The sequence below is a fragment of the Lissotriton helveticus genome, chromosome 9, assembly GCF_964261635.1.
Source record: "Lissotriton helveticus chromosome 9, aLisHel1.1, whole genome shotgun sequence".
In the NCBI taxonomy this organism is placed as follows: domain Eukaryota; kingdom Metazoa; phylum Chordata; class Amphibia; order Caudata; family Salamandridae; genus Lissotriton; species Lissotriton helveticus.
In genome coordinates this window covers 743,506,767-743,527,704 of record NC_136070.1, presented here as the reverse complement: position 1 = coordinate 743,527,704, position 20,938 = coordinate 743,506,767, and the positions used below count along the sequence as shown (strand labels likewise).

The 20,938-nt window shown below is 47.9% G+C and overlaps 1 protein-coding gene across 1 annotated transcript in view; it reads left to right on the top strand.

Moving 5' to 3' along the window:
• LOC144782956 (EH domain-containing protein 1) overlaps nucleotides 1-20,938 on the top strand; it is a 1,028,199-nt gene that overhangs the window by 73,586 nt on the left and 933,675 nt on the right. The window contains exon 2 of the mRNA XM_078662184.1: nucleotides 9,756-9,853. Coding sequence (XP_078518310.1) covers nucleotides 9,756-9,853 — 98 coding nt within the window. The remainder of the gene's footprint in view (nucleotides 1-9,755; nucleotides 9,854-20,938) is intronic.

Sequence of the window (20,938 nt, the reverse complement as noted above, 5' to 3'; positions counted from 1 at the left end):
CCTCTCGTAGCCGCCTCGCTATGACATAGAATGCTGCCATTGTGTAGAAAGAATTGCATTATGGGTCCCTTTTTATAGGCTGCTCCTGGTTACCACCTGATTTCAATCCATGGTAAATACAGACTCTTAAATACCGAATTTCAAGCAAAATCGGTATTTAAGAGCTTACCTACATCTCAATGTTCAATTTCACCACTTCTTATTTACCGAATCGGTATATTTACCGAATCGGTATATTTACCGAATCGGTATATTTACCGAATCGGTAAATTTACCGAATCGGTAAATTTTCTGATTCGCAAACTGGTGTGATTCGATATATTTACCGATTCGGTAAATTTACCGATTCGGAGGGTTTACCGAATCGGTAACTTTACCGATTCGGTAAAATTACAGAATCGGGCGATTTTCTGTCCCCTACATCCCAAAAGCCCAATACCGGTCGGAAACGGCCGAAAATACCGATTTTCGTCCGTTTCCGACCGGTATTGGGCTACCTACATCTGGCCCAATGTGGACAATCTGAAGGAGCTCTGAAATACGGAACATAACATCAAGACCTCCCCATGCTCTCTGCCCAGATGAGGCGATGGCTTGAACAATAAAGCTCTCAAAGCCATCCCACACTATTTCCTCTAGGGCCCAGCATTACAATGTCAAATTGTGAAATAAAATCCGTCCAAGTCGGGTCCTGATATTTAGAGCGAATGCCAGAAATATTCCAACAAACAAGCCTTATAGTAGGACCTTGCTCAGAACCCAAGCCTGCAGTTGACGAGCCGGCAGAGACATGGCAAACTTAAAATACCTTATTCTGATAGATACATCTGCCGTGTGGATTCCTCACCTTGTGAATATCCCCCTTGCGCCAGCAACGTTCGGAAATTTTCTTCGTAGTACGCCGACGTGGGCGACATCACAGGAGCACGGCATCGCGCGCGACTCCGTCTGACGTCACCGACCCCATATCAGGCCCACGCCGGCGTGATGACGTCAGTTCCCTTTTTTCCGCGTCTTCGACGCTAACGGTTTTCGGGATCTTCTGCGATACTTAGTATCTTTCTGTTAATTAATTGCCACTGTTTCTCTCTTACGACTTGATTCTTCTCCGAAGATGTCGTCGAGGAAAACAGGCTTTAAGCCATGTAGGTCTTGTGCCCGCACGATGTCCATCACTGACCCACATAAGGATTGTTTGTGGTGTCTTGGTTCGAGTCACGACGTCAAGAACTGCAATTCCTGTTTTAAGATGAATCCAAAGGCGCTTCGAGAGCGTGAAGCTAAATTACTTTTGGCAAAAGTAAAACAGGATTCTGGTCGTTATTCGAGATCGACGTCACGAAGATCGAAGTCGAAACAAAGGTCTCGATCGAAGTCGGGATCGGCGTCGAGGTCCAGAGCGGGTTCGAGATCTGGAGAGGAGTCGAGATCTAAAGCGAAGTCAAAATCCAGAGAAAGATCTAGATCTAAATCGGCTTCAGGTCACGCTTCGAGCTCCTCGAGGAGAAAGCATAAGAGGAGGAAGCACAGTTCGAAACATCATTCGGAGAAGGAATCCTCTGATTCGAAGAGAAGGTCTCACAAACATCGTAAAGACTTTGTCTCTCCTTCGCCTGCTTTATCAAAAGAAGGTTCTCCAGCACCGGAGCCGGAACCGGAGCCGGATCCGGATCCGATATCCTCGGAGCATGAAGAAGGAGAAGAGGTGATTCCTCTGGAACCGGCTCCAACGGAGTCGCCTGTGGACCCGGAAGGTCAGAGTGAGAATGTGTCGGGACGGCCTCCATTGGAGCATCCGGTAGGTCCGTACCCTCCCTTTCCTGGTCCTGGACAGGATCCCTCGCATTTTCTAAATGCGATGTTTGGAGTGTATTCTAGGGCAATGTACCCCACTGGAGCGCCTGTTGGTCCCATGGGTCCATTGTCGTACAATCTGGGTATTCCTCAGTCGTACGCCCCGGCTCCATTTATGCCTTTCATGCCGGCGCCTCTTCCACCATGGCTCGGTACGGCTCCACCGAGGTCTTCGACTCCGCATGCGGCTTCGCCGACTCCGGATCGACCTCGCAGTCGAGATCGAGGTACCACACCTGTTCATGACTCTCGTCCTGCTGCTCCGGCTCCTCGATCGACGTCGGAACCGGCTCCGTCGGAGTCGTTACCGGATCCGTCGACTTCGATTCGATTGGAGTGGTCGAGGCGAAGAGCTCAGCGTCTTCTCGAGCAAAAGGATGATGAAAGTTCTGATGTGGAAGAGGGCGAGCTTCCTGATCATGATGATGATTTCGATGAGCTTCGGGATGCTAGTGGTCTGGAACTCTCTCCCGAGTGGGGTCTACCTTCGACTTCTGATACTCCGTCTAGGGACGTGGCTCCCTATCACGTGGTTATTAGGAAGGCTGCTGACCTTCTTAATTTAAAGTTGCCCACAGTGGAGTACAAGCCCAACATCCTCACTGAAGTCTTGCATTCTCCTTCTTCAATTGTTGAGCCTACACTACCATTTACTGATGCCTTGACGGATCCAATAAAGGAGATTTGGAAGAGGCCATTATCTGCTCCTGCAGTTTCAAGAGTTATTGCAAGGCGCTATAGAGTGGCTCCTGATGACCCGGCATTTCTTTCTACGCATCCATCTCCGGAAAGTCTTGTGATTCAGGCGGCTTGCTCTAATAGGGCTGCAGGCTCTTTCCCTCAGGTGCCAGCTGACAAAGAGTCTAAGAAATTAGATCAGTCTGCGAAGAAGACTTTCTCTTCTGGGAGCATGGCTCTTAAGTCATCAAATGCTACTTGCCTTTTAGGTAGATATGTGCATGCTCTAATGGACTCAGTGAAGCAATTGTCATCAAAACTTCCTGAGGAGGATAAGAAGAACTTTAATGAAGTGGTCTCTGACACTCAGGCTGCTGCCCGCATGGTCATTCAGAGCGGCATGGACACTGTGGATTCTGTTGCTAGAATTATGGGTTCATCCATTGCGACCAGGAGAGCCGCATGGTTAAAGTCTTCAGATTTCTCTGCGGATGTGCAGTCTACATTGCTGGACTTACCCTTTGAAGGAACTGGCCTTTTTGGTAAGAAGGCTGATGTAGCCTTGGAAAGGTTTAAGGACAGCCGTGCCACCGCAAGATCTTTGGGTCTGCAGATGAGAGGGTCGACGACTAGAAAATTCAAAGGATTTGGAAAATCTTCTTTTCGTCCCTTCAAGCAGGGTCAACAACAACAGCAGCAGCAGCAGCAGAACCCTCTATATAGATCCTATAGAGGTAGACAGAGGGGTCGTGGACGTGGACGTCAAGTCTCCTCTTCCTCCACTTCCTCCAATAATACCCAACCCCCACCCGCATCAGCAAAGCAGCCCTAGATCCACCATTCTGGATCATGTAGGGCCAGTAGGGGGTCGGCTTACTCATTTTCTACGAGATTGGGAATCGGTTACATCAGATCTTTGGGTTCTCAATCTCGTAGAGAATGGGTATGCACTTCCTTTTCAGGAGTTCCCTCCCAATTACCCTCCTTGCCAAGGTTATTGTTCGGAGGACCACCTGCTTCTCCTGCAGGAGGAAGTCCTGGCACTGTTTCGAAAGGGTGCAATAGAGGTGGTTCCAGAGCAGGAGAGGGGTCAAGGATGCTACTCCCGGTATTTCTTGATTCCCAAAAAGGATGGCCGGCTTCGGCCGATCCTGGATCTCAGGGTTTTGAACCTCTATCTCAAACAGGAGAAGTTCAAAATGCTCACCCTTGCTCAGGTTCTTCTGGCGCTGATGGAAGAAGACTGGATGGTGTCGATCGACTTGCAGGATGCGTATTTTCACATCCCAATCCTGAAGTCGCACAGGAAGTATCTCCGTTTTACGGTGGGATCGCAGCACTACCAGTTTGCGGTTCTTCCCTTTGGACTTACTACTGCGCCTCGAGTTTTCACCAAGGTGATGGCAGTGGTGGCTGCGCATCTCAGAAGGTCAGGGATTCCTGTATTCCCTTATCTAGACGACTGGCTGATCAAAGCAGAGTCGCCGGAGATGGTGCTCCATCATCTGCAAGAGACAACTCAGTTGTTACACAGGTTGGGTTTTTCGATAATCGTACCCAAGTCTCACCTGGTGCCCTCCCAGCGCAACCTGTTCATAGGTGCGGTACTGGACACTTCTGTATGTCGTGCGTTCCCTCCACCTCAAAGGATTCACGACATTCAGGAGATGATTCCTTTATTCTACAATGGAGCGGTTGTTCCGGTCCTGAAGGTCCTTCGTCTGCTCGGTCTGATGGCTTCTTGCATTCTGTTGGTCAGTCATGCACGCTGGCACATGAGGGCACTCCAGTGGTGCCTCCGCAGGCAGTGGTATCAGCACAACGGAGATCTCAGGGAGTCAGTGAAGATCTCCAGAGAAGCTGCAGCGGATCTGTCTTGGTGGGGCGTGGAAGGCAATCTGTCGCAAGGAAAGCCTTTTCAACTGCCTCCATCAGTGGCCACAGTGATAACGGATGCATCCACTCTCGGGTGGGGTGCTCATCTGGGAGACCTGGAGGTCAAAGGTCTTTGGTCTCCGGAAGAAAGGTTGTTTCACATCAACCTTCTGGAATTGAGGGCGATACGTTTGGCGCTCAAGGCCTTCCTCCCTTCCCTTCACGGTCGTTCGGTTCAAGTCCTAACGGACAACACGACTGCGATGTGGTACATCAACAAGCAGGGAGGAGTAGGGTCACAGTGTCTCTGCAGAGAGGCTCTGCGTCTCTGGTCCTGGGTTCAGGACCATCAGATTTGTCTGGTGGCAAATCATCTGGCCGGAGTTCTGAACGTTCGTGCAGACAGTCTCAGTCGGCAGTTCTCTGCCGACCACGAGTGGAGGCTTCACCCGGAGGTTGTTCACGACATCTTTCGGATGTGGGGGAATCCTCGGGTGCATCTATTTGCCACTCGCGAGAATGCTCACTGCCTTTCATTCTGCAGTCTCCAGTATCCGATGCAAGGAGCATTGGGGGACGCGTTTCAGTTGAGTTGGGGAGATCAACTCCTTTACGCGTTTCCTCCCATACCTTTGATTCCTCGGGTTCTGAGGAAGATTCGTCAAGACCGGGCCCAAGTCATATTGGTCGCCCCGGATTGGCCAAGAAGGGTGTGGTACTCAGACCTTCTCCACCTCTCCTCTCACCCGCCGCTCCGTCTCCCTCACAGGGCAGACCTCCTCTCTCAGATGGAGGGGCAGGTTCTACACCCCCACCTCCAGACATTACACCTTCATGCCTGGAGATTGAACGGGGCAACTTGAGTTCTTTTTCTCTCCCTCACGAGGTGGTGGATGTCATTCTCTCTGCCAGGCGTGACACCACTAAGTCCATTTACTCCTATAGGTGGTCAAAGTTTGTTTCTTGGTGCAGGGAGAGAGATGTTGACCCTTTGAAGGCTCATTTATCTAATATTTTACAGTTTGCCCTTTCTCTGGCGCAGCAAGGTTTTGCTGTGGCCACGGTCAAGGGGTATCTTTCAGCCTTATCCGCGTTTCTATGTTTGCCGGATCAGCCATCTCTCTTTAAATCTCCGGTGGTTTTGAGATTCTTGAGGGGTCTAACGAATATGTTCCCTCCTACTCCTTTTGTTGTTCCTCATTGGGATTTGAATCTTGTGCTGACCTTTTTAATGGGTTCTCCCTTCGAACCCTTGCACAAGTGTCCATTGAGGCTTCTCTCTTTTAAAACTATCTTCCTCGTTGCAATCACCTCGGCAAGGAGGGTAAGTGAGCTTCAAGCTCTAAGTTCCAAACCCCCATTCCTGACCATTCATGCTGAAAGGATGGTTCTCAGGACCAGGGCTGCTTTTCTGCCTAAGGTGGTGACTCCTTTCCATCTTGGGCAGTCCATTACCCTTCCTACCTTCTATCCTCCCCCTCACCCGTCTAAGGAGGAAGAGAGACTGCACCGCCTGGACCCTAAGAGGGCGGTGTCGTTCTATCTGGACAGGACTAAAGACTTCCGGATGGACGACCAGCTGTTTGTTGGTTTTGCTGGCTGCAAGAAGGGCAGAGCGGTGCACAAGCGCACACTTTCCAGGTGGATAATCCTGTGCATCAAGATCTGCTACTCCCTTGCCGGTAAGGACCCTCCTGAGGGTATTAGAGCACATTCTACTAGAGCAAAGTCTGCAACATCTGCTTTGTCTAGGGGTGTACCTGTTGAGGATATTTGCAAGGCCGCGACTTGGGCCTCCCTCCACACTTTCGCAAAGCATTACTGCTTGGATACCGAGGTGAGGAGGGATGGCCACTTCGCGCGCTCTGTCCTCCAAGACTTCCTGGTGTAGCAGAGTGGGCACCCTCCTCCGGGAGTGGGGACTGCTGTGGGAATCTATTCACAAGGTGAGGAATCCACACGGCAGATGTATCTATCAGAAGAACAAGTTACTTACCTTCGGTAACGCTTTTTCTGGTAGATACTATATCTGCCTGTGGATTCCTCACTGACCCACCCGCCTCCCCGTTGTCCACTCTGCTATACCTGGTCTTGCTGTATATATGGTTTATACTATTGATTTAGTTCTATATGTACTGTGTACATTGTATATTTGCATATTTGCTATCGTTGGTCCGTCCGTGTGCCTCGAAGGCACGGAAAAAAGGGCGGAACTGACGTCATCACGCCGGCGTGGGCCTGATATGGGGTCGGTGACGTCAGACGGAGTCGCGCGCGATGCCGTGCTCCTGTGACGTCGCCCACGTCGGCGTACTACGAAGAAAATTTCCGAACGTTGCTGGCGCAAGGGGGATATTCACAAGGTGAGGAATCCACAGGCAGATATAGTATCTACCAGAAAAAGCGTTACCGAAGGTAAGTAACTTGTTCTTTATATCTTTAGATTTTGGTAAATTCTTTGGATGTCAATCTATACACTCTAGGTCCGACAGGGGAAGGAATCTGTTTGAAGTTGAAACTGGTAATCGAACAGGCTCACAAACCCTTGGTGGGAACCGCTGGAGACCAGGCTCCATCCAGAGTTGCAGGTGTTTTGAAAAACCTAGCGGGAGAACATTAATGCAGCTATTCAGTGATGCTTCCTCCTGTTGCTTGAAATCAAACAATGGGCCATACTCGGATGCCTGCAATTAATCCCTATACAGTAGTCCATCAAATTCTTAATAGTAGAATCAACACTCTTGACAAATATGATATTGTTATATTCCCTGATATTAAAGTGTTTTGAGGCAACCAGTGGCTCGCCTTATTTTTGAATTGAAAGGTTAATTCTTCTGTGTAGGGGGCAGCGGCTGTACCCCTGTAATTATCGTGACATAGTAGTCAACACTGGGTGGATGTTGAGGCATGGCTGGTCTGAAACAAAAGTATCTCAATCCGGGGGGAATGCTCAGCCCCCCCCCCTCATTGTATGCCACTCTCACCTCTTGACGCCTTGCAGATACCATCATCTAATGGCCCGCAAATATTGGCATTGGCTGATCCTATATGAACTTGTTGCATAGGATTGTACAAGTTGGAGGTACTGACAATACGAATGGCTATATCCAAAGGCCCAACTGGACCATTCTGGAGCAGCATTTTCTAGGGCTCTCATCTTTTCCACCAATGCAGTAACACAGGCATCAGCAATAGCTTTAAACTTGCCAAGTACCTCTTCCTGATCAAAATGTGGAGCTCCATTTGTAGCTGACTGAGAGGGACCAGACTGCTGCATAGTGTCCAAATGCTTGCCCAAACGGTTGTATGTTGGAACAACGAGTTCCCCAACCAAGACTTCCCGAACAACGAGGCCGTAACCACGACCCTATTGAAACCACCATTTTCTTCCCACGCATTGGGGTTACCAGCACGCTTATGCTGTAGTTTCCTTTTGGCAGAGGGCCCACACTCACTAAAATGGGATAATGCCAAATCCTTTGGGTCACCTAAAGTTGGCGGGTGAACTTAGGACTCAGATGCATTGGGTAGTGGACTCTGAGTGGTCAAGGAATCATTGATCCCAGAGCATGGTTGACATCCTGGCCGACTCTAAAAATGCCAACTTGTGCATTTCCCTAAATCCAGGGTTAGATGTCTCTCTGCAAGATCTCTTTCGAGATGACCCCAACTGCTCGTGCCAAAAAGGAGTCCGAGGTAGTGTCATTGGTGGGGGATTACCTTATCCTTATTCACTCCCTCCAGGCAGTTTTCACTTCCCCCATATCCACTAAGCGTATTCCCAAAAAAGACATTGCATATAGTGGCAAATTAATTCAGATGGAACCACTCAGTAGATATTATAAGTAAAAAGTTCCTAGTATGTTTCCAACAATGACGCACCTTTCAATACCAAAAAAACAATCACCAAAAGGGGTTGCCTGGATGATTACTGGCCTGGGCATTTTTCAGGGCATGTGCTGTGATCTCACTGCGCTTAAGAGCGCTTTAGTGTAGCCCTCCTCTTGGGCCAAATCACAGGATCTTGGGCTTTGTAGTTCCCCTTCAGCAAGCCCACAAAAGAGTGAAGTGTTCTGTCCTTCCTCCTGCGTGTTCTTTAGCTCCTGGCTCATTGCCAAAATGTGGTCTTCGTTCATGGCCACCCATTCCCCTATTACCTGAAGATATTTGTCATGTCCGCCATGGCCAAGGCCATGTCCTACTTCAGTGCCTGCATGTGAGTGGTTACCATGTTCTCTTTATTGTGCATGTCACTAAGGCAGGCCTACAGATCCTCTTTGGGGTGTAGATGGGCTTTTCTTGGACACCCCAGATTTAGGTTTATCAGGTTACAGTACCCTGTCAATGAATCTGTCTCCTACCAGCAGGCCTCAATCCTGTGCTGCGCGGTAACCCTGAAGTGTTTTGGCATCAGACTCCGAATACAACTGGGTGGGGACACCAACCCCGCATAAATGGCTAGGGGCTCTCAAAATTACTGTTGGTGTACTCCTGGTCCAAGCGTCTTCACTGATGTGCAAGGAGGTCACAGGGGATTCATTAACCAGGCGCTGCATGAGCCTTTGTTGTTCCATTATTGTGCTTAGCTGCCAGCCCGTCGCTGCTAGGGAGGGTGATGCCCCAAACTCAATGGTGAGGTTATGCGGGCATGTTCAGTGCGGCTTTTGGGAGTTTAAAGGTCTTGGCCACCTTGCCGTGTATTAGATAGTTTGTCTTTTTGGGAAGGAAACTGGGTCCACCAAATTAGCCCCTGCCTGGCCGTCCATAAACAAAAAAGAAAAATACAGTTTTCCGTTAGGAACAGGCATATGAAGTATGGCAGAAGTTGTCTTTATTCTTTTTTAAACCACATACCCCACAATCCTCCGCATCCCCCGAATCCTAGCACATGAATTTAGGATAGAACGAAGTTACTGTGCACCCTTTCTTACCACACGATAAACCAGATGGAGCTATGTCAACAGTTTAACTCCGTGGCTAGAAAGTTTGCTTACGCTTTACTTTTCATCTGGGAAAGATATGGGTGCAGGTGGGGAGGAAGAGATCAAAATTATACTTGGAAAGACCATTTTTAGGACACTATTTAATTTTCTGCTGCTTAAAAGCAATTTGAAGTGCCAGGTGTTTAAGGTGCTCCCAACTGCTTGTTGTTTTTTCACCTTATCGCCTCTGTGTTGTGCCGAGTCGTGAGCCAGAACTGTTCTTGTATATAATGTCATTTAAGCTATTTGTTGTATTTATTCCGATGTCTTTGATGGGGTTTCCTGTGAATTTATCCAAGCTCACATGAGGCCACAATCCCTTCCCGTGGCTGTGTAGTGAGACTCTCTCTCATCTGCTTTGTGCAGGTTCATTTGTGCTCAGTTACCAAACCCAGTTTTGGACAGCATCAGCATCATCGACACTCCAGGAATTCTGTCTGGGGAGAAGCAAAGGATCAGTCGAGGTAGGCTAAATAAACATCCGTTTTTATTCATAGATAAGCTCTCTGGAAAAGAAATGTGATTATAGTTCATCTGGAAAAACAGAAATCCTTCCAGCTCACCAATTATGCTACATGAGCCATATTGAACACCTCTATGCATTGCACATTGCCTCACGGATGACTTCACTAATGATATCCCAGAATAAATAATCAGGCACATCAAAGATGACATCTCAAACAACAATATTGATGACATCAGTGATGATTACAATGGTTTTTGCTTTATCCACCTGAACTATAAACGATTGGCATCTGTGGGTTTTAGGTGATTGTTTTAATATTTGTTCTGAATCATAACTTATTTGTAAGTTTGTTTTTTCAGTGAATTTGTTTTTTCATTGCTTATTTATTTACCTAATTGACCATTCACATTACCTTTTCTTTTTTTCTCATTTGTAGGACAACTTTAACACTTTTGTGTATGGCAGTGTGGCAGTAGTTTATGTTTATCGTGAGATTGTACTTTACATTTTGTAGATTCTGCATTGCTGCATCTCCTTTTCTTACATGATTATTTTTCTTATGAACTTAGGAATCTTTATTTTATTTGCATAAAATATTCTTATGTGTAAGTCATGTTTAAAAAATTGGATTCGATTTATGTAACAATGTTTTCAAGTAACATAAAACTAGGTGTTTTTAGTGGTTGACTTTTATTACTATAAAACATCATAACAGGAAAATAATTTTCAAACACAATGATTTTATTGCATTTTGCTTTGAGTCATAGAGCAATTTTGTGGAGAGAAAAATCTTTACGATGCAAATACAAAACCTGGTCATCTGACTACAACTTTGTCTTAGCACGTATTATATGTATTATATTGCCTTTTATATTATTTTAAATCTTATTTACCATGAACTCTTACCTTTTTCTTATATAACTTCTTTGTTTTTCTTTTTGTATCTCCTTTTCATATTTCAAATGATTTTATTAGTTTTCAGAAAACAAGCAGTATACAAAAAAATACAGATTTGCTACTTAGTGGTGATGATATATAGCAATAATAAGATACAGAGTGGTAAAATCAAGGTGCAAACCAATAAAACAAATAATAATACTTCTAAATGATGGCGTGGCCAGCCAGCCAGCCAAGCATGGCGGACGCGATTTGCTAGAGCTCTGTCCTTGCACCCACCGCTATCCGAGCAAAATCAGGCGGCACAAAAGTGTCTGAGCAGTGACGGCCCACGTTTGAGGTCGAGGGGAGGTGGAGGAGGTAGAGAAAGCCACGACTGAAGCCCACAGGACCCGACAACGAGGAGCGTGCTGCTGAGCACACTCGGAAGCGCGAATAGCATTTACCAAACGCCGTTCTCCCCCTGCCAGTGAGATGCCTACAGTGATCATCGCTGGGGAAAAACGTAGACAGTCGCGGCCTGAGAGCAGCCCCCCCAAAAATACCCAAGGGCCATTGAGACGGCCGGGGTCCCTGCGGAGGCCCAGCAGCGCTGCACGCACATAGAGCGGAATACAGAGGCCCACAGATACGGTCCACGAGGTACAGGCCTGCACGTAAGAGACTGCCAGAGCGGGTGGGGAGTGGCAACGGGCTGCAGGACCCCACCGACTTCGGAACTGCGGTGCCCTCATGCCGAGGAGAGACTTGGGATGCCTACCACTGACGTGTGCCTGGGGCACCCAGGCGTTGCTGTGGAGGTGGAGAGGGAAGAATGCTGAAGCGGACTAGTGGCCCCTTTGAGGAGCGGCGAGCTCGCTGGAGCCATGCTGCGGGGCCATTGCAGGAGGCTGCGTGTGAACACAGAGTTGAGTGGCCTGCCCCACTGCCTCCCTCCCCTCCCTATCCGGACGACTGCCGTAGGCATGCGACTGGGGGAGGCCGCTGCCGCGTCCTGGATCTCACTAGGGCAGCAGTACAAAGTGGCAGAATCAAGCGGATGACTCCTGCGGAGGCCCAGCGGTGATGTGCATACTAGTGGTGGTGTACTGGGAACCAGAGGCGCGGGCCTATGCTTCCCGCGCAACCGGAACGTGAATGAACCCCGTGCTGAATGGGAGGAGTAGGTGCCTGCTGCTGCTGTGCACCTTGGCCGTTTAAGTGCCACCGCAAAAGTCAGGAGGGAAGGAAACTGTGGCGGCTCAGCATCCCCTTGAAAACCGCATTTGAACTGTGTTGTGGAGCAACTGAGGGAGTCTGTCACGCGTGTGCAGTGGTGAGCGGCCTACCCCAGGCCCCCTTTCCTGTACTGCTGCCATGTAAGTGTGACTAGGTTACAGCTATATCCTAGACAACACTGGGGCGGCCACACAAAACAGTGCAGTACCTGACAGTCACCGCCTGAACTGGGCCACGTTGTTGACCTGGGACATGACTGTGCAAGCACGGTGGAAAGCAACACAACATCTGCAAATACACAGGCTCGCCTGGAGGCCGTATCGGGCCTAGGCCATCTGAATATGGATGTGAGAGGCATAACAACCCTGCAGCGTTAAAACAAAGACGTGAGGAGGTGACGCACACCCGCTTTGCGCTGATCTGCACTGCGGCAGGGTGCATTGGACTCAGTTCATTAATGTAACTAGCACGATTGGCCCACGCTGCAGCATAAACCGCCAGATAGTGTACAGTGACACCTTAAAACACGCCAGCCAGCTGGGACGCAAGCAAGTCAGACGCTGGAGAAGACCTACCTTGCTTCAACAGAGCAGACTTGATCAGGCCCGACAACGTCCACACAAGACAGAGGCAGTAGCCAGAAGGTAGGCCACGACTGTGTAAACCCGCACACGCACATCCCTGCATTAGTCAGCCTCATACAGCAATTGGGTAGCTCCTCCACGTGCATGTGCCTACTGTACAAATAAGATCGCTACCCCACACTGGTAAAGCCTGCACCTACAAGTGGCGAATGGCGACAGTGCAGCAATTAGTAATGGGCCGCCTACGCACAAACACCCAACAGCTAAATGCATGCACTGGCAACTCGGAAGCGACAACGGCGGATGGCAAAGCAGCCACAGAAATGCCACGCGCACACTCGCTGCCAAGCTAGACTCTGTTCTGGCAGCAGTAGAATAGATAGGAGCCATGTTGGACCAGACCCGATGCTCTCTGGAGTAAAAAATTGACAAGGTCACCTCGGATTTCACCCTTCTGAGATCCGACCATCACAAACTCGGGGAGAAGGTGAGCCTCCAGAAACAAGCACTTGCAGAACTAAAACCAGTTACACAAAGCCACACCGCAGCCCTGCAAGATTAAATGGACCACGTGCACGACCTAGAAGACAAAGTTGGAGACGCAGAAGGACGCTTGCGCCGCAACAATATCCATGTCGTGGGACTTCCAGAGGGTAAAGAAAGATGAAAACCGGAGGACCACGCAGAGCGCTGGATTCGAGATTTACTTCCTGCTGGCGCCCTATCTCCCCACTTTGAGTGATCGAGAGAGCGCACCGTGTCCCCGCACAAAAGCCACTGCCGGGAGCCCTCCCATTCCTGTTTAAAGTCCTCCACTATAGAGACAGAGACTCGATCCTCCGCAAAACCCGCAAGCTGGCAGACATAAAGATCGGAAGCAATCAAATCATGATCTTTCCAGATTACACAGCGCAGGTCCAGTGCCGCAGAAGTGCATATACTGTGGTGAAAAGACAGCTACGCGACCTTGGTCAACGCTACTCTTTACTGTTCCCTGCTAGACTTCATGTGGTCGCAAAAGGATTGGCGCGCTTCTTTGATTCAACTGTCGAGGTTTGGGACTGGCTGGAGGAATCGGGAACACTGACTGGACCCAGGCCGCTTGTGGAAGATGAGCCAAGAAAACTCAACAGGAAAAGACACAGTCGGAGCAGTGGATACCGCTCAGGAGTTACTGCGACGTTCACAGCCCCCGACCTAGAACAGAGAGCGGAGAGGCAAGAGGCACTACAAGTGGCCGCGATACTGGGAACTGCAACACAAAACTCAGACCGCCACTTGAGCCCCTCCAGATCCTCGGAAACTGGGGACTCAACACCATCCAGACTAGAGGACCCTGAAGAGTTTCCACTGCCAGAAGTTATGCCACAAACTGCTGACGACATCATATGACTCTTTCCAAGACCTCCTGTGAACTGTTGAAAGCAACCCACGAAAGTACCCGCCGTGCTACCACAATGTTGTTAAATCATATGTTGCTTACGTAACTGTTGCTTGCAAAATTTGGCGCGGCCGTTCACACTACTGTACACGGCACACACCTAGCATGATGTTGAGGGACATGTGTGGCTCACGGGACCCCCTTTACCCCCCACGCTGTGAACTGGTTGAGGGGATAACCAACCGCAACATGACATCAAGGGGTGAAATATCCCCTGCTGCCAACGCACCGTACAAACCCACGCCATACGTCAGTTCAATACAGTTTTTAGCCTTAAGTTGGGCACCACAGTTTGGACGAATTTCCACTCCGAACAAGCCCTCAAGGTTAGGCTTAGTTCAGTTCATGCATGCACCTTGTTTTTAATAGCACCAAGCTGGAACACACCCCCACAGGTCAGGAGTTGCAACACCTTACCCCCACTGAGCCAACCTTGTAAATACAAAAAGGAACCATGGCACAGGTTAACATAGTCACATGGAATGTGCGCGGTATATACACTCCGTCTACTTAGATAATCGATCTATGCCTATCTGCGATGCAGAGCCACTGACATAGCGCTGCTCCAAGAAACACACATGTCCCTCGCTGTACTGGGGTGCCTCTGGCATAGATGGAGAGGCCAAGTGTATGGTACCAGCTACTCAGCGCATGCTCGAGTCGCCCTCATCTGGGTGAGAGCAGGAGTCCCGTTCACAAGTGATGTGGCACTGGTCAACCCTGAAGGCAGATATGCCCTCGTGAGCGGACGACTCAATGGCCAACCAATCCTCCTTGGGTCCATCTATGCCCCAAATGTCAGTCAACCCACTTTTTTAGAAAGCCTTACAAAAACTTTAGCAAGATGGAGGGGAGTCCCCTGGCTCTTGGGAGGGGATTTTAATTAGGTGCTTAATGTAGAGTTAGACAGATCGTTCCCACCCGTGTCCAGAACCGCAGCAACGTCCAATGCGCAGGTTCTCGCAGACTGGCTGACACACTGGGCGTTCTTAGACATATGGCATGCCATCAACCCGGATGCTTATGCCTACTCACACTACTCAGCGGTACACAGACTACAGGTATGCCTAGATTGAATAGTGAGATCCCCCACGCTGCTCCCTCTGGTCCACCAAATAGAGCACCTGGGCCAGATACACTCCGACCACAAACCCAAATAATAAAACTCGCCTGAGAACCTGAACGCCCCCCCACACCCCCATGTGGAGACTCTAAACAGCTGTGCTCGAAGATCCTCCTTTTCACTCCTCCTTGGCCACGGCGATCCTTGAATGCTTTGAATTTAACAAAGACACAGCAGGGGACACACTAGTGGAATGGGAGGCTTCCAAAGTTGCGACAAGGGGCACTGTCTGGGAGCGACCTGGAAAATACGCCGGACTCTCACCTCCAGCCTAAGCAAAATAGAACTAGAACTTCTGCGATATGAGACAGAGGGTGAGAGTTGATTTCACTGTCCAAACCTGATAGAGATCCAACAGACACAGGCTCATACAGACCCCTTGCCCTGCTCAATACCGACTATAAAATCTTAGCGAAAATACTAGCGGACAGATTGACACAGGCAGTCCCCGCCCTGGTGCACGCGGACCAAAACAGCTTTGTGCTGGCTCGAAGCACCTCACGTAATCTGCTCCACTTCTTCAGAATCGCAACCTACTCCATATATGAATGGCCGAGAGCAGGCTGCCTCATACGTGACCTCGAGAAAGCATTCGATTCTCTAGAATGGAGTTATTTGTTTGCAACTCTCGAAAAATACAAATTAGGCTCCCATTTTTCACAGTTGACCCGCCTACTTTACACAAACCCTGTGGTGAGAACGCAGGTGGGACCATATGTGTCGGACGACATCCCAGTGCAACGAGGGACGAGACAAGGTTGCCCGTTGTCCCCTCTCCTTTTCACGCTTGCGATGGAGCCACTGGCCACTTAGAACACAATTACATGATGGCATACCGCTGGGTGATGGCACACACGTTGTGCCACTATATGCCGACGATCTGTTAATCTACTTAAAGGATATCACACAAGTGACAGAGCCCAAATCCTCCAGGAATTTGCAGCAGAATCAGGGCTAGGTGTAAACGTTGCCAACTCCAAACTATATAACTTTAAAGAGGAGTGCCGCAACCCAGGCCTTATACTCAATGAAGTGAGAGTGCAGTGGAGCGCTGATACGTTTCGCTACCTGGGCATACATGTGTATCGCCGCTCACTAGACCTCTAGATCCCAGATGAACTTCTGGAGTACACTCCCCCTTGCTGTGGTGGGTAGAGTAGAACTGGTCAAAATGGTGACTCTGCCGAGATTCCTATATTACTTTGCCAACCTGCCTATTTATGTGCCCGCCTTCTTCTTCACCACGCTGGAAAAGATGACCAGAGACTTCATCTGGGGCCCCAATTGACATAGGGTAGCATCTAAAAAATTATATTTGCCCCTCGACCAAGGAGGCCTGGCAGCGCCTTGCTTCCGCATTTTGAAATTCTAAAGTTTGTTCTGCTTCTACATGGCATATACTGCAGAGTACTCTATAATCTGCATTTTTGTTTAGAGTCTGTAATTGGATTGACTTTACTTTTAGGACATTGACATACACAGACCTTTCTGAGACAACATCTGTAAGGGAAGAATGATGCCATGAGATATGTTTGTGTTCCCATGCTTACTTCACTGCAAATAGGTCTGCTACTTCTTCCTGAAGTACTTCTAGGATATCCATGAGAGGTTCTTGGTCATCCTTCTTTGCATTTAATGTGTACAGTACTTTGCCCAAGCAAATATCCACTGTAGTAAAAATTGGCTTTGTGTCTCAGTATTTTTTTGTAATGGTTCAATCTGATAAAGCCATCTAGCTGCATATTCTTTACCTTTCATTTTCTCCAGGCGTCCAACTAGATTAGGAAGATTAATTTGTGAGCAGTGTCCCTGAGTGTGGGTCTGCTCCACATGGGGTCGTCCGCACTGGAAGTGACGTGCGCGTAACCTTTATAGGTACCACCTCAGCAGGCTGAAATAATTTCTTTTATTTCTCTGCCAGACCACACTGATTCAAGAGAAGAGCTATCCCTCTGACAGTTTTAGGTTTAAAGCATTTTATTGCATATTATGGAAACAATACAAAAAAACATGAAATACTGCTGCCAAGAACCAGTGCTACAGCCCAGCAACTGAAAGCGCACCGAGGCGCTGAGTCTTTCCCCATGAAAGGCCTAGAAGGCTAGCTTGTATTGACGCTAAGAAAACGACAGCAGTGTAAAAAAGGAACAACCCCCCCACCCCCTTCCTCTACCCAACTCCCCCAAGGCCCCCCTCCCCCCAACCCCCATCCCCGTCCAGTGCCCCAAACCGTCCCACCCCGCCCCCTCGTCTCTTCCCACCCCCCCCCCCCGCCGACAAGCTCCGACCAAATACCCTTCAGGGAGCCGATGCAGCAGGTGATGTCAATCTCAAGAGGCGGAGATACCTCGGACAAGTAAGTTCCCTAAATGCAGAGAGTGACACGGTTGCCAGAGGTCATTGAACTGCTCCACATCCCCAGCTACTGTGAGCGACAACTTCTCCATGCCCAACACATGCCACAATCTATGCAACCAACCTGTGATGGAGGGGAGTGTAGTGGTGCGCCAGTGTATGAGGATGTTCTGAATCGCAGAGCCCAGTGCAATAGCAATTTGTCGGCCTCTACGGGATTTCAAGGGATACATCAGCCGATTAGGGAGGCCTAGCAGTACATACGCGGGGAAGCGTGGCAGCTCTATAGCAAAGTGTGTATCAATCTCATCCAACACCTCTTTCCAGTAGGCCTGCAGCAGCGGACAATCCCACAGGACATGCGTAAGTGTGCCCACCTGCCCACATGCCCTCCAACAGTTACCATCAATATTACGATTCATCTCGCGTAGTCTTTCGGGAGTGTAATACCAGTAAGTGGTCACTTTAGTAAATGTTTCGGTGAGTCCCGTGTGGTATGCAGAGTGATGCGCACGGTATGAGATCTGGTCCCACTCTTTGTGGCTCAGCGTCCTCCCCAGCTCACGTTCCTGCCGCTCCCTGCCCGGGTTGTAGAAGTGAGAGGAAGGGGGTTGCAAAAACTTGTAGAGGTCGGAGATCAGCCTCGCGTCGGAGGTACGAGACAAAAGCCATCTCTCGTAGGGAAGAATACTCCTATCTGCCGTCTCCCGCACTTGCGGGTGCAACGCCCAGTGGCGTGCTTGTAGGTATCTCAGCCTCGTATCATCAATTGGTGGAGGGAGAGAGAGTAGAGATCCTTTCAATCTCCTTTCAATAATTCTAAATCAATGTGGAAAGGATCACTGGTCCTGCATAACCAAAGTCTGCAGGTGGATCGGTAGGTGTCTCCCAAATAAAAGACCCTCATACATGTGTTTTTTCAGAGTCGTGTAGCGGTATATGATGTGTCCCCGCTTCTTGTAACACGTGTCCGTGCGTAATCCTTGGGTCAGTTTTTGTTTACAACCTCCTGGCGGAGGGTGCACCATTGGTTAAAACAGTAGAGATGGTAAATAGGTGAAATAGTGCTATAAAGGTGTTCTAAAATACCCGGACAGCCAGAGGTTCAACTTTAATATTTCTGGATTCGGGTAGAAGGTTAAGGCGTGTCGCTATGGAATTATTTAGGAATTCTAGCGCACTAAACTTGTGAGGTTAAAAGTGGTCGACATGTTTCAGCCTTATCTGCCTGTTGGTCAGTCGGCTTTCCTCAGGACCATAAAGTGATTAAGTGAAAAAAAGAAAAAGGTAAATTTGTAACCTGATTCGTTTTGTGGTAGTAGGTCACGTTGTACCTGTAATAAGAGAAAAGGGAGATAGTGCAACCACATTTGTAGCGAATAAGTGGGAAAAGACACTTCAGCAATGTACAATGACATAGAGACACAGTTGAGAATTATGAAGCATATTATTAAAAAAAACATATAATTAAAAGCGAGTTGTGCAATACTAGACTCAGTCACATTCATATTAAGCGTCAACTTGCTCATTCTCAAAATTCTATGCGGAATATTGTGATATATAAATTCCAAAGTCGTATTTAGGCGTCATGAAATCATTTCTTTGTAGTGCCCTGATATTAAAAGCGCTATTTACTTTAAGGCGCAATTTCATTGTTACATTACCATGACGTCAAAGGCGCTAATCAATTTTACTGTGTCATCATGATTATCTTAGACATTGGTATAACGATGTAATACCTGTTCGAGTATAGACTCTTGCTATTATTTCAAAGTACATGCATTCATTATTAGACGGTACCAAGCACTTGTTCTACATGTATTCTGAAAATCGAACATGTGCATACTGCCGCTATAGTATCTTTAAATGCGCACTCTGGAAAGCCTATTCAGAAAGAGATTCTATTTGAAAAGTAGGCACTTCTAACAAAAGTCTAAAACTAAGCAAAACTCAGTACAGAGCAGGGTCTACACATGCGCTTATGCGTAACTGGACCTTATGGAATGTACCTCTACATTATGTAAGACTTGTCTCCTCGGGAACCAAGGCAGTTAGGGGGAGGCTTCACTGTTGTGGAGTGAGGAAAGAAGGAGTTTAGTAAAGGGGTTGTAATACTTGCGGTTTACTCCATAACGAAAAGGGCAATGCTCCTCGATACCTCTAGCCTTCAAACACCCGTCTAGCAGCTTGTGCTGTCTCTGCCCTTGGTGACCCGGAATCAATCGCCAGTGTGTAACCTGTCTTCTTTTATTGCATAGTGATGGAAACTGAAGAGTTACTCGAGTGTTTGTACTTATTAGTTGTACTAAATTGTTATACCTAATTTTCAGATGAGAATTGTAATCATTTCTAGCTTAGAAATAGATGACAGATGGAGTTTGTGAAAATGTACTCTTTTGGCGCTCATTCTGAATTTTCCCATAGTTAAAGAACGTTAGAAAATTCGTAATTCAGACAAAATATCAATTATTTGTTAAGACATAACCACGGAACGGCATCATTCAGGCCCTCACTGTCTGTCTTAAGTCTGTGCACCCAACGTTGCTCTTTTTCAAATAAAATTTTAGCTGCATTCCTGTCCACAGTTTCGAGGGTTTCCAGGATAACCCACTGTAGGTCATTCACAGAGTGCCCAGATTCTTTGTAGTGAGTTGACATTTTTGTGGTTGTTTTTTTACAGTTCACATTGCTGCGGTGTTCGCAAAGTCTTTGTTTTGCTTTACGACAGGTCATGCCAATGTATCTAATTTGACATGGGCAAGTTATCATGTAAATGACATGGCTTGTGTTGCAGTTCGTATGTCTTTTTAATTTCCAATTGAAGTTGGGAAGCAGCTGTAATTCCTTTGTGGTTTTTGTAGTGTCACAAACTGTGCAGTTTCCACATGGGTAATGGCCTGTTACTGGACTGTTATTCCACAGTCCAGGTGTGTCTTTCTTTTTCTTAGGTGGGGGTCTCGTGTGCACCAGCAAGTCCTTGAGGTTGCGGCTTCTCTTGTTGGCAAACATCGGTTTAGGCCAATTCAGATTGTGAGATGTTACTATTCTCCAGTTTTTGTTGATTATTTTCTTCACTTGGTTGGTGACTGGGCTATAAGTAGTTACGCATGTGATCCTATCTTCCTCCAATTTAGCACACGTCTCTAGGAGTGCTTCTCTTGGTTGGTTGCGGGCACGTTTTTTGCATGTGTTGATCTCCTTTTTTGGATATTGACGAACAAGTAGTTTGTCACATAAGTCATTCGCTTGACTTTTGTAGTCAGTAATAGAGCTGCAATTTCTCCTCAAGCGAAGGAATTGGCTGTACGGGAGATTTTCCCGTAAGGGTCTTGGATGAAAGCTTTGAAAAGATAGCAGCAGGCTGTTCTTGGCCGTCGGTTTAAAGAAAGTACGGGTGTGCAAAGTATTGTCTTTAGAAAAGATGGTAATGTCTAAAAAATCTAAAGTACTTTCATTAGCAGTGTA